Source organism: Heliangelus exortis, chromosome 17 (genome assembly GCF_036169615.1).
Source record: "Heliangelus exortis chromosome 17, bHelExo1.hap1, whole genome shotgun sequence".
NCBI classification, from domain to species: Eukaryota; Metazoa; Chordata; class Aves; order Apodiformes; family Trochilidae; genus Heliangelus; species Heliangelus exortis.
Genome location: NC_092438.1, coordinates 12,155,513 through 12,166,968, shown reverse-complemented (window position 1 = coordinate 12,166,968; position 11,456 = coordinate 12,155,513). Strand labels below are relative to the sequence as shown.

Below are 11,456 nucleotides of genomic sequence, written 5' to 3'. Positions count from 1 at the left end.
AGTTTGTTCCTTTAGTTGCAGTCTGAGATTTAGTTTTGGATGTAGATAAACACAAAAGAAAGGCTGAGCATTTCTATATTGCTCTTACATTGAGCAGTGATCATTCAAAAAGAGTCATATTTTGGTAAAAAAATCCAAATACTTTTATGGAAGAATCATCAAAAAGTCTTTTCTGAAAGGCTCCTGCCAAGCTTTAAAAAGAGGAGTTAAAATTTGGAGTTTCAGCTTGTCGTTACAAAATACCCAGATTAGTAATTAGTCAGAATGTAAAACTGTCTGAATTAAATCCAGGGCTGTCCCAGCTGATGCTAATTGTGTATTTGTGAGACAAAATTCTTGCTTTAGTTTCCTTTAGTAAAGTAGAGAGACTGAGTTATCTGTTCTGATGGTGTATCTGCTTTTTGAGTTTCAGATCATTTTAATGCACCTGTTGTATGAAAGTCAACACTGATAAATGTCAAGTTCCAAATGTTCTTCCTGCTGTGGACAGAGGAAAGACTTAGAGTTCTTTGGAGGCATTGCAGTAACTGTTGTTATTGAACTGTTAAAGGTTAAATCAACAGCAGCTGACTTAACCTTTCTACAGGATGTTTTAACTGTACAGAACAGTTTTATAGGCCTATTGTTGGGATGATCTGCCCCTGCAGTGTCCAGCATCAACCACCCTGGGCTTCCTAGCTTTAATCTGGCACTGAGGAGATGCTGGCAAAGATGTTCCAGCACTGGGCAGACTTCTTGCCTGCTGTTACTAGCACATTTTATTCACAGAATCACAGAATGTCAGAGGTTGGAAAGGACCCCTGAAGATCATCAAGTCCAATCCCCCTGCCAGAGCAGGACCAAATCTAGGGCAGGGCACTCAGAAATGCATCCAGACGGGTCTTGGAAGTCTCCAGAGAAGGAGACTCCACAACCTCTCTGGGGAGCCTGTCCCAGGGCTCTGTAACCCCTACAGTAAAGAAATTCTTCCTCATGTTGAGGTGGAACTTCCCGTGCTCTCTCTTGAATCCATCCTCATCCTATCACAGGGCACAACTGAGAAGAGGTTGTCCCTTCCTTCTTGAGGCCCAGACTTCACAGATTTATACACATTCATGAGATCCCTCTCAGTCTTCTCCTCTCCAGACTAAAAAGCCCCAGGTCTCTCAGCCTTTCTTCATCAGGCAGGTGTTCCAGTCCCTTCATCATCCTCACAGCCCTCTGTTGGACTCTCTCCAGTAAATCCCTGTCCCTCTCTTCAACTGGGGATCCCTGTCCCTCTCTTCAACTGGGGAGAGCCCAGAGCTGGATGCAGCACTCGAGGTGAGGTCTCACCAGGGCAGAGTAGAGAAGAACCTTTAGAAGAACAAATTTTATTGTTTCTCCTCTGCTAGTTTTGCACTGCTGTGATGAAAAGTGATGCAGGGATGGACTCAGTGGTTGTAGCCATGCTGTCTGCTGGGACACGGGTGTCCTTTGCAGCTACAACTGGTAGATCATAGAACCATGTGGTTTGGGGGACTAGAGGCCAGAAGCTGGTTTGTCAGGTCCTGGTGCTGTTGCAATAGTGTGGTTTTTAAAATCATCAAATGGTGATCGCAGGCCCTCTAGAGGTGGTTTGGTCATAGGAAGCGCGGGGAGGGCAGGACCAGCAGTCCCGTGCAGTGCTTGAGAGGAGCAGCAGTTCCACGAAGCTGTTTTAAGCCGATGTGAGCCGGTGCTGCAGTCAGAAAGGGTCGTTCTGTCCTGCCCTCTTCTTTCTTCTGGCACCAGTCTGGCTGGTCATACAGCTGCCCATCTTGCTTATCTGATGGAAAAGAAAAATGGCATCAGGTTAACAAACTCATCTCAGTGAGTGTGCAGCCACCTGAGTGCAGCACAAAGGAGTGAGAGCCCGTGGCTGGGGCTGGCAGGAGGTCAGCATCTCTTTTCACTGGCCACACAGTCTGAGAACAGCATAAGCTGCTTGTGCTACCCTTGTAGCACAAGTAACTGTGACTTCCCCAGAGATCAGAAAGAGAGATTGATTGCACATTGACCAGGCTTTTCTCTGGGTACTTCTGAAGCAGGAGGCTTCTGTTCTCAAAGTGAGAAGTTAACATAATGGTCCATGCCCCAGCCTGGGAGGTTTGGGAGAGTAGCTTCCTATGGAGACCATTGATAAATGGCTTCAGTATGAGTTATTGACAGAACAGAAGAAAAGCTTGACTTGAAGAGCCATCTATCTTTAACTGTCTTTGCTTTAGGTAACAGTTTTGGCATTGCAGGAACAAGTCGAACATACATCTGTGTTTCTAAAGAATATGGGAAGTTACCTCTTACTCAAGCCTCTCTCCTTTTTTTACTTTTGCAGGAAAAGCTGCAGGTCCCTTAATGACCAAATAAGGTCTCCTTTCTCATGATTTTTCTGCTATGGTTCTCCTGGAGCCATGGATAAATACAACCACTTTGTGGATTGGGACAAAATGGATGTTACTGCCCAGAGGCAGGACGCAAAGGACCTGACCTCCGCTGAGCTCCAGGAGCTCAAGCCGCTGGCCCGGAAGGGCTACTGGGCCAAGAACCACTCTCTGAGAGCCAAAATGTACCACAAACTGATCAGCAACATCCCGTGCCGCACGGTCACCCCCGACGCAAACGTGTACCGGGACATCGCTGTGACCGTCGTTGGCAAACGCAGCAGCGTTTCCCTTCCCCTCCCGGAGTTTGTGGACAACAGCCTCATCCCCACCTACTGCCTGAACGCAGAAGGCATCGGGGCAGTCCGGAAGATTATCTTTTGCATAGCAAGCCAGTTCCCAGACATATCCTACTGCCCGGCACTGCCTTCTTTCGTTGCTTTGCTGCTCCACTACAGCAAAGATGAGGCCGAGTGCTTCGAGCAGGTCTGTCGCATCCTGGCCTGCAACGACCCCTCGAAGCGGCTCATCGACCAGACCTACATCGCTTTCGAGTCCTCCTGCATGACCTTTGGGGACCTGGTGAACAAATACTGTAAGGCAGCACACAAGCTGATCGTGGCCATGTCGGAGGACGTGCTGGAGGTGTACTCTGACTGGCAGAGGTGGCTCTTTGGGGAGCTGCCCATGGTGTACATTGCTCGGGTCTTCGACGTGTTTCTGGTGGAAGGCTACAAAGTTCTCTTCCGGGTGGCGCTCGCTCTGCTGAAATTTTTTCGCAAAGGCCGAGCTGCGCAGCCCCTGGAGTCTCAGAGCATCCAGCAGGAAATCCGAGCTTTTGTCAGGGACATCGCCAAGTCGGTGCCTCCGGAGAAGCTCCTGGAAAAGGCCTTTGCCATCCGCCTGTTCTCCCGGAAGGAGATCCAGCTCCTGCAGATGGCCAACGAGAAGGTTTTGAAGGAGAAGGGCATCACGGTCAAACAGAAAAGGTAAAGCTCTCACCCATTCCATGGGACTGAAATACCTGCTTAGCAGATTTCAGCCTATAAATGTGAGCTGAACCTCTTTCATGTGCCTAAATACCAGTCAAGTTCCCTCTAGTCTGTTGCAGCACTTTATTTTTGACTCACAGTTTGGTTTACACTTAGCTTATGCTTTATTTTGCTCAGATCTTGGAAGAGTCTGCTCTCTCAGGCACAAATATTTCAAGGCCTTCAGCCACTGGAATGTCACATGGGGTGGAGTTCAGACCCTTTTATCTGGGACTCACAACCAGATGTATTAATGTTTCCAGTGTGTTACTTTTCCTCCTGTACTGAAGTTCAGGAGAGTTGTGATAAGCTTTCTGAATATATTCCTCAGCCACAGAATGAGAGCTTTATATAAATTCTAAAAATAAAAAAACAAAGTACTCAAATCAAATTTTTTAAAAATCAGTATCCCCTGGCACAGTTGTGCTGTGAACATAGCTCAGTTTGGATCCCAGTGTGGGCAGATGTGGTGCTGAAGACATTGAGCTTTTCCCTGGTGCTCAAGAGGACAGGAGTGAGTTCTCTTGTGTTTGGTTTGCACAAGGAGATGATGAATTATTTTGCAGTCAGGTAGCAAAAATGAGGGAGGGGGGGAAAGTAGAATTAGGAAATATTTTAACCTGTCTGGTTGTTTGTTTGCCTTTCTCCTGCTTGGTGATTCAAATCAAACCTTACTTTGTTTCTCTCCAGGCTCCTTTCATTCACTTTGTCACAGATGTAGCTAATCACTGATCTTCTCTATCTTTTTTTTTTTGTCTTTCTCCTTATACGTTCTCCTTCTGTCACTTCCATCCCCACTGCACCCCTCCTGTTTGCAGTGTTGCATCTCCCAAAAGGTAGGTTCAAAAAAAAAAAAAACCTCATTGCACTTTGCTCGTTTCTTCTGTCTTTGGCTGATGATTTGTTCTGAGGCTGCTGGCATTGCTCGTGTTGGGGCAGGAGAAGCAGGGCAGGAATCCTAACACCCAGTTGCTGTGTAACAGCTCCTGAACACACACTTGCAAAGTTAGTTCAAAGCACCTGCAAAGCTGAGGGGCAAGGGACCATGGGCCCACCTTGTTGTAGCACTTCCATACACTAAAAAAACATTCTATTTTTTTCCAGAATGGAAAAGCATAATGTTAATCATAGGATATAGGTGGTAGAAAAAGTGTTGCTTTTTTTTTTTTCATCTCAAGGAACATGTCATCAGAACTGTTAGGCCTTGTCCCCCCTCCAGACCTCTGGTGTGTGTTGTGGCAATAGATGTGAGACATACTCACCTTTTTTTTCTTCTTTGCAAGCATTCCATAGTGAACTGGAAAGAAGTTGGACTGAACCCAACTTGGCACACTCCTAAAAGTGACTCTGTGCTTGCTAGATTGTATTTATTTTTAAGTGGATTGGTGTGGTTGTTTTAGTGGCAAGAAGAGAGTTTTCCTGTGTCAAGGAGGTCAGAGTTACTCAGCCATGTAGCATTAATGGTTAATTAAATCATTCATCAAGTCTTGGCCTGAAAAGCAAATCTTGAAGAACAAAACACAGTTCGTTGTGATACCTGGAAAGCAGAAAACTTGGAAAGGAGAAAGACTGCCCCATGAGTAGGGAATGCCACAGATGTAGGGGTTTAAATTCATGTCTTTGAAACTCTCCTGGCTTTGTTGCAGGTGCCCTGAGTTAACTTTAGTGAGTGTTGCTCACTAACACATGTACTAATTTATAAAATCAAAATTGGAATTGACTTCCTGAGGTTTTCATGTCTGAAAGAACACCTTAAGTGCCTTATCAAAGCATGATTCCTGTCTTACCCTGCCTGTTGAGGATTTCACCTCAAATAGATCAATAGGCTGTCCATTCCATCTTCAACATCTGTCAATTATTTTACCATGGAGTGTTCTGCAAGCAGCAGAAATCCTGATCTGTGCTCAGGAACACACAGTGTGGGGCTGAGGGGACTCAGGCAGATGCAGTGTCTGCTGGCACTGACCTCAAGGCAGGGTTGGGTTTCAGGCTTATACACCACAAGGTCTATGGCAATGTCATCACTCCTACCACACATTTATTTATTTCCTAACTGAAATTATAGTGGGTTATAAAGATAAGACAGAGCCTGTAAGATCTGGCCCAAAACAAGGCAGGGCAGGAAGATGTAGTTCAGTGAATCAAACCTTGGAGTGTGGTGTTTGTTCTCTTGGGATGCACACAGAGCTTATCCACCAGGGCAGCTGCTCCCACATCCTCAACGTTGGCTTTGTCTTCAGGAGCTCTGAGGTGTCTGCAGCACATTCTGTTAATGATAGAAACAACATTCCTATGAAAATAGCAAATAAGCTACTTTATTAAATATTTAAATTGTGCTGCTTTTCTAAATCTAATTTCCTTTGGGATATTAACAGTTGAAGATGTTCTTTCTGACATCATCAATAGACAGAAGGTTGTTCAGCAGTTCCAATGAGACAGGATGAATAATTGAGGAAAACACGAATACAGGATAAAATCTGAAAGAATTTTTTCAGTTCCAGCAGCAGACTTCCAGGCAGTGCCAGTTGAAATTTAGTGTTCTCTTAAACTGCTGAGTTTTTATCAGATAAACCCAAAAAACCTCTGGTGTGGTGAAGGCTAAACTTAACTTTCATCAGCCAGTATAAAACAAAACGTTGGAGTTTTGTTTTTTTTTAGCCAACTTGTGAACTGTTCATTTTCACTCATTTACTGCTCTGAAGAGCAATTACCCCACTGAAGATAATTTTCAATGCCATTAGGGAAACATTTTCAAAAATGAGAGGATGAGTACAGGCTTAGTGACTTGTAACCAGTTGCAGTTTTCTGAACACACACACACACACACACACAAAAAAAATACTTGTAAAAACCCCCAGGTTTGCTATGGCTGCAAGGTATGTATAGCACAGCAGCCAGGAGAAGGAGCAGAGGCACAAGAGGAGGTACACTGAGGCTGAGAGCTTTTAGGAAAAAGTACTTAACTGTAGTTGCCCAAAAAGATCACAAAAGTGGGAAAAATGTACCAACCAGGCATACAAACTGTATGGCCACAGCTGCCACAAGAGAAATGGCTCCAGGTCAGATTTTGAGGATTATGTTAAACTGCAGTAATTTAATTATCTCCACTCAGCTCAGGCTTCCTATTGCCCCAGGCTGCAGCTTTCAGCAATAATGCATCGACCAAGGGCTTTAAGCATTCCACCATCTTTGTAAGTTACCATCCAGCAACTCAAAACTTGTTTTGTTGTTGAATTATTGTTTCTCAATGCTTTGTCTTTCCTTTCTCAGACCGAGTGTGAACTTAGCAGTCCATGCTCAGAACTTCAAGTCTGAAATTGTCAGTGTGACAGAGATGAGGGACATCTGGTCGTGGATCCCCGAGCGGTTTGCTCTTTGCCAGCCTGTCCTGCTTTTCACCACCTTGGAACATGGCTGTAGTCTGAGCAGGTAAGGGAGAACTTTTCCCAAGTCTTCTCTACTGTAGAGCAAAAAAAAGCAACTGCTGAACTGTTCACTGGATTGACAAAAAGGCCAAGCCTAGTCAGAACTTGGTCGGAAGGATGTTAATAGAAACGGGGTGCAAATGTGGCAAATTCCTGTTGGCTTCAGCATTTGGCCAGGATACTTCATGTGCCAGAGGATGTCAAACCATTTTAAATTGTCTAAGACTAATTTGAAAAGTCAAGCTTTGGCATCAGTTCATAGGACAAGGTGGTCTGGGACTGGTTTGTTCACCACTGGGTTTGACTGGTTTAACTCAGTGGTGGCTCTGCAGTGATCACCACACTCAAACTGATCCGGAGAATAAGGGAAGTAGAAACTGGAGATCCCTCTGCCTATTGTTGTTGTTTTCAAAATGGAATAAACCAGTTACAAATTCTCATTGCACTTGGCACAGAAGACTGTAATTCTGTAGCTTCTTATAATGGCTTTGACATCTGCAGTCGAGATACTGAGGTGGGTGCTGTCCCAGCCCTGGGTGTCTATGAGGAAAATAAGCAAAAGCATGCATTAGATTTTCTATGAAAATCAAAACCTCTTCAGGCACAACTCCCTTTAGGTTGCCTTAGTTCAAAATGCTGTCAAATGCCCCTGTTGTGGTAGTTGGTGGTCCAGCTATTCCACAGAGGTGTAAAGAGAGAACTGAGTAGAGAAGAACCACTTACTAATGCTCTGGTGTTTACAGTGAACTGTAGAAAGCATTTTCAGGAATATGCTCAGTCTTCAGATCTCCTTCTTGCCATGCCATCAGTTGGAGGAGGAGGTGGTACCTGGCATCAAGGAGGAAAAGCACTACAGCCAGTGGTAGTTAAGTGCTAATTTTGTGTGCTCTGCACTTCAGGTTCTATTCTCACAGTGATGGACATGAACCAACTCTTCTCCTCATCAAGACCACAGCAAAAGAGGTGAGTGAGGTGACAGGGAACTGATTTTAGAGACAGTTACTGGTGCTGTGTTGCAACCTACATCTGTTTATAAGAAAAGAAAGAGGCAAAAGACATGAAATTGCTTGGGTTTTTTTTGCTTTTTTAACAATGCATGCTTTAAATGGCTCCATTTGTTGATTATGGACTATGAATTCTTGAGTAAATCTTGTAGCCTATAACTGAGCTCTTGGACAGACTCTCTTTATTGCTGAATCAGAGGGAGAAGCTGGGGAATTCTGTAATGAAACTCATGATTTGCAGATGATACTTCTGTTTTGTACAGGTTAGGAGGAGGGAAAGCAGCAGAATTTAAATGGTATGAATAATATTGGACTACATAATGTGGAAACAAAAACCTTAGTTCATTTCATTCTTCTTTGGGAAATAAAACTGGAAAGCTGTGAGAACCTGAGGAGTGCACCAAGGTGCCTTATCTAATAATTGAATTACAGAATAATTTGGGCTGAAAGGCACCTCTAATGGCCATCTAGTCCAACCCCCTGCAGTCAGCAGGGACACCCTCAACCAGATCAGGGTGCTCAGAGCCTCCTCAAGCCTCACCTTGAACATCTCCAGGGATGAGGCCTCAACCACCTCCCTGGGCAACCTGTGCCATTGTTCCACTGCCCTCATGGTACAGAACTTGTTCCTAACACCCAGTCTGAATCTGCTCTTCTCTAATTGAAAACCACTGCCCCTCATTCTATCCCTCCAGGCCCTTGCAACCAGTCCCTCTCCCTCTTCCTTCAGATACTGGAAGGATGTGTGTTGGTTCTCTGCTCTACTGCCTATGACAATATTGGACATTATTGTGTGAAAAGAGGAGCATTAGCCTAATCTCATGTTTGGTTAAAAAGATAATGCATAAAACAAGAGCTTCCCAGAAGTTCCAAAGGAGGGCAGGCAGGTGCTTCCTGTAATCAGCACTCGTGTCTGCTCCACTGGGCATGATTTGAAAACAGTCTGTGTCTAATGGTGTTTATTGCAGCCTATGGGCTTATATTTCTGCTTACTCTCCTGCAGGATGACTGTCCATGAAAAAAAAAACCCGTTTCTAGTCTTTGCATCTCCTCTACATCTTATTTGCAATTTAAGTCTCAGCTTGGTGGGGTACTGAGACATCTCATATAAACAATAATATTGGAATGAGGTCCCTTCCAACCTGACATTCTGTGATTGCATCTACCTAGTGCTGATGCTCCAGGCTCTTCCCTGGTTCTGTGTCTGGTTTCTGGCCCTCCCAGGCCTGCATTACCATGCCAGTGGCTTAGAAAATGTCCATGGTATCTAAAGGGAAGAGGGGGAATACTTATTTCTTACTTTGCTTCTTGTCCTGGAGCATGTCAAAAGTCTGGCTTTGTAAAGTGATGCTGGTTCTCATACCTCTTGCCCCTCAAAAAAAAAAAAAAAAAAAGTACAGAAAAATAGGGGAGGAGGGTTGTTTGGTGGTTGTGGGTTTTGGTTTGATTTTGGATTATGTTCAACCTTTATTCATATGTCTGTAGTTATATTTTAGAAGAAGGAAAATTGCCTTTTGATTTTCTGGCTCTCATTGGGCATATCAGATTAAAGGGAGTTCTCAGCCACCTTTTTGTTTATGCATGCAATTTATCTTAAAGATCTGCACTTCAGGAATTTTGTCCTAGGAGCTCTGCAGGTAATGCTGGTGGATGCTAAACAGCAAAATCTGTTTGACCACAGCTTCTGGGGAAAAAAAAAAAATATGTGGGGTTGCTTTCATTCCATTCTTTGAGCTTCATTGTTCAGTCTCTGTCCACTTGGCAGTGATGCTTATTGCTGGTAGCAAGAAATTCTTCTTGCAAACAAAAGACTTCACAGGAAAGCTCAGCTCTCAGGCTGGTTTTCTTCACAGGAAACAAGTGAACCCCATGCTGTTTGAATAGGCTACTTTAAATATCTGAGCTAGTTCAGCATTGGCTTAGCTAAGCTGATTTTAACCTACAGTTTGAAATGGAAAAAGCCACCAAGGCTGCTGTTTGTGACCAAGAAAGTGCTCAGGAAGAGCTTCAGGAAAAAGTGCTCATACCTCACCTTGTCACAATTGGATGCCCCAATGAGGAAGGGGAAGTTGAGCTGTACAAGTTTGGGGTGATTTCTGTTTTGGTCCCTGGGGTTATGCTGGAACAGTTCTTCCTGAAGCCCTCATAGATGTGAAATAAATTAATCAACTTTTAGGACTCAAGGGTACCCATTAATAGATTAAACCTATTTTAAGAAGGCTGTCTTTAATCACAAGTAGTTATGCTGCCTTCATCCACTCAGGCAGAGATGTTGAAAATCAAATTAAAATAAAACTTTCAGTTCTGGGTTTGGAAATGTTGTTCTCTTGGATTAACACCCTTTCTTCTCCAAAACCAAGCCACCTGAGATGCTGTTTTTTTAGGTCTGTGGTGCTTACCTGTCAACTGACTGGAGCGAGCGCAACCATCAGAGGCAGCTGAGTTTCTTTGGAACTGGGGAGTGCTTTGTATTTCGGGTGAGTAAAATTTTATTGTTGCTAACTAAAAACCAAGGCAGTACTGGTGTAACTCTTACTTCCCTTGCACTTGAAGAAGCTGGGTTAGATGTCCTTCCAGTTTATCATACTCTCTGAACTCTTTAATTAAACTGCAGAGGAGAAAATTGGCTTTGCAGTTTTGTGGAAACCCATTTTCTCCTCTGCTTAAAAGATGTAATAAGGGAACCCAGAACAGCACATTTCTTCAGTCACCTCAAAAGCAAAGGTAGAAAGAAAATAACATCTGGACTAAAAGACATCTTGATCCAGTCTTTTCCACTGATTTTGCTGGTGGAACCCGAGGGGCTTGAACTGTTTTTTTCTGCCGTGCAGAGCTGTGCAGTGTGTGTGCAGTGCCTAAAGCTTTGCTGTGTTCTGCCCTACACAGCTGCAGCCAGAAGTGGAACGCTACGAGTGGGTCATCATAAAAAACCCAACACTGGCAGCAGCTGATTCAGAGCCAGAAAATCATTCCTGCCCAGCTACCAGCACCCACCTCTCCAGCAGTGCCCCGCCAGAGCGCTCAGATCACCTTTCTCCTTTCTTATCAGCCCGGCACTTCAACTTGCCTTCCAAAACAACCTCCATGTTCATGGCTGGCAGCCCTGAATGCATCATTATAGGTAAGGCAGTGTGAGAATTTGAGCAGGTAATCCTATCAGCTCTTCCTATCCCCCTTAGATATGAGTCACCTATAGCTAAAATATCTGGATGTATGTGTATAAAATCTATTTATTTCCCATCGCTAGAGTTAGAGGTGAAATATTATTATCCAGCAAAATTCTTTGTGGGAAAACTTGCATATCAGGCATTTTAGAGTAAGATAGTGAGTCGTGGCTTTAAGCACAGCTACGTCTTCATACTGCTTAATTCATGATGAGAAATACTTCTTAAAGAGAAACTGACTGTGGACTGAAGCTTTTGAAACATGGGGTAAACTATAAAACACTTTAATTCTCCTGGAACTTTGTTGAATTAGTGGTGCTGCTGACTTTGGCAAAAAGTAAAATTGTCACCTAAATGGGATTTACAAGGAACGGGTGTATAATCACAGTCATTCTTTTCCCAAAAAGCTGAACTTGTTAGGAGAATGGTGGTGGCCTCAGTAGCTGGCTTCCCA

The 11,456-nt window shown here is 44.0% G+C and overlaps 1 protein-coding gene across 2 annotated transcripts in view; it reads left to right on the top strand.

Moving 5' to 3' along the window:
- Window positions 1-11,456, top strand: part of TBC1D24 (TBC1 domain family member 24) — a 371,517-nt gene that overhangs the window by 355,406 nt on the left and 4,655 nt on the right. For both annotated transcript variants that reach the window (XM_071761059.1, XM_071761058.1), the window contains exons 2-6: window positions 2,333-3,367; window positions 6,680-6,838; window positions 7,734-7,797; window positions 10,223-10,315; window positions 10,725-10,959. In XM_071761059.1, coding sequence (XP_071617160.1) covers window positions 2,409-3,367; window positions 6,680-6,838; window positions 7,734-7,797; window positions 10,223-10,315; window positions 10,725-10,959 — 1,510 coding nt within the window. In that variant the 5' untranslated portion in view covers window positions 2,333-2,408. The remainder of the gene's footprint in view (window positions 1-2,332; window positions 3,368-6,679; window positions 6,839-7,733; window positions 7,798-10,222; window positions 10,316-10,724; window positions 10,960-11,456) is intronic.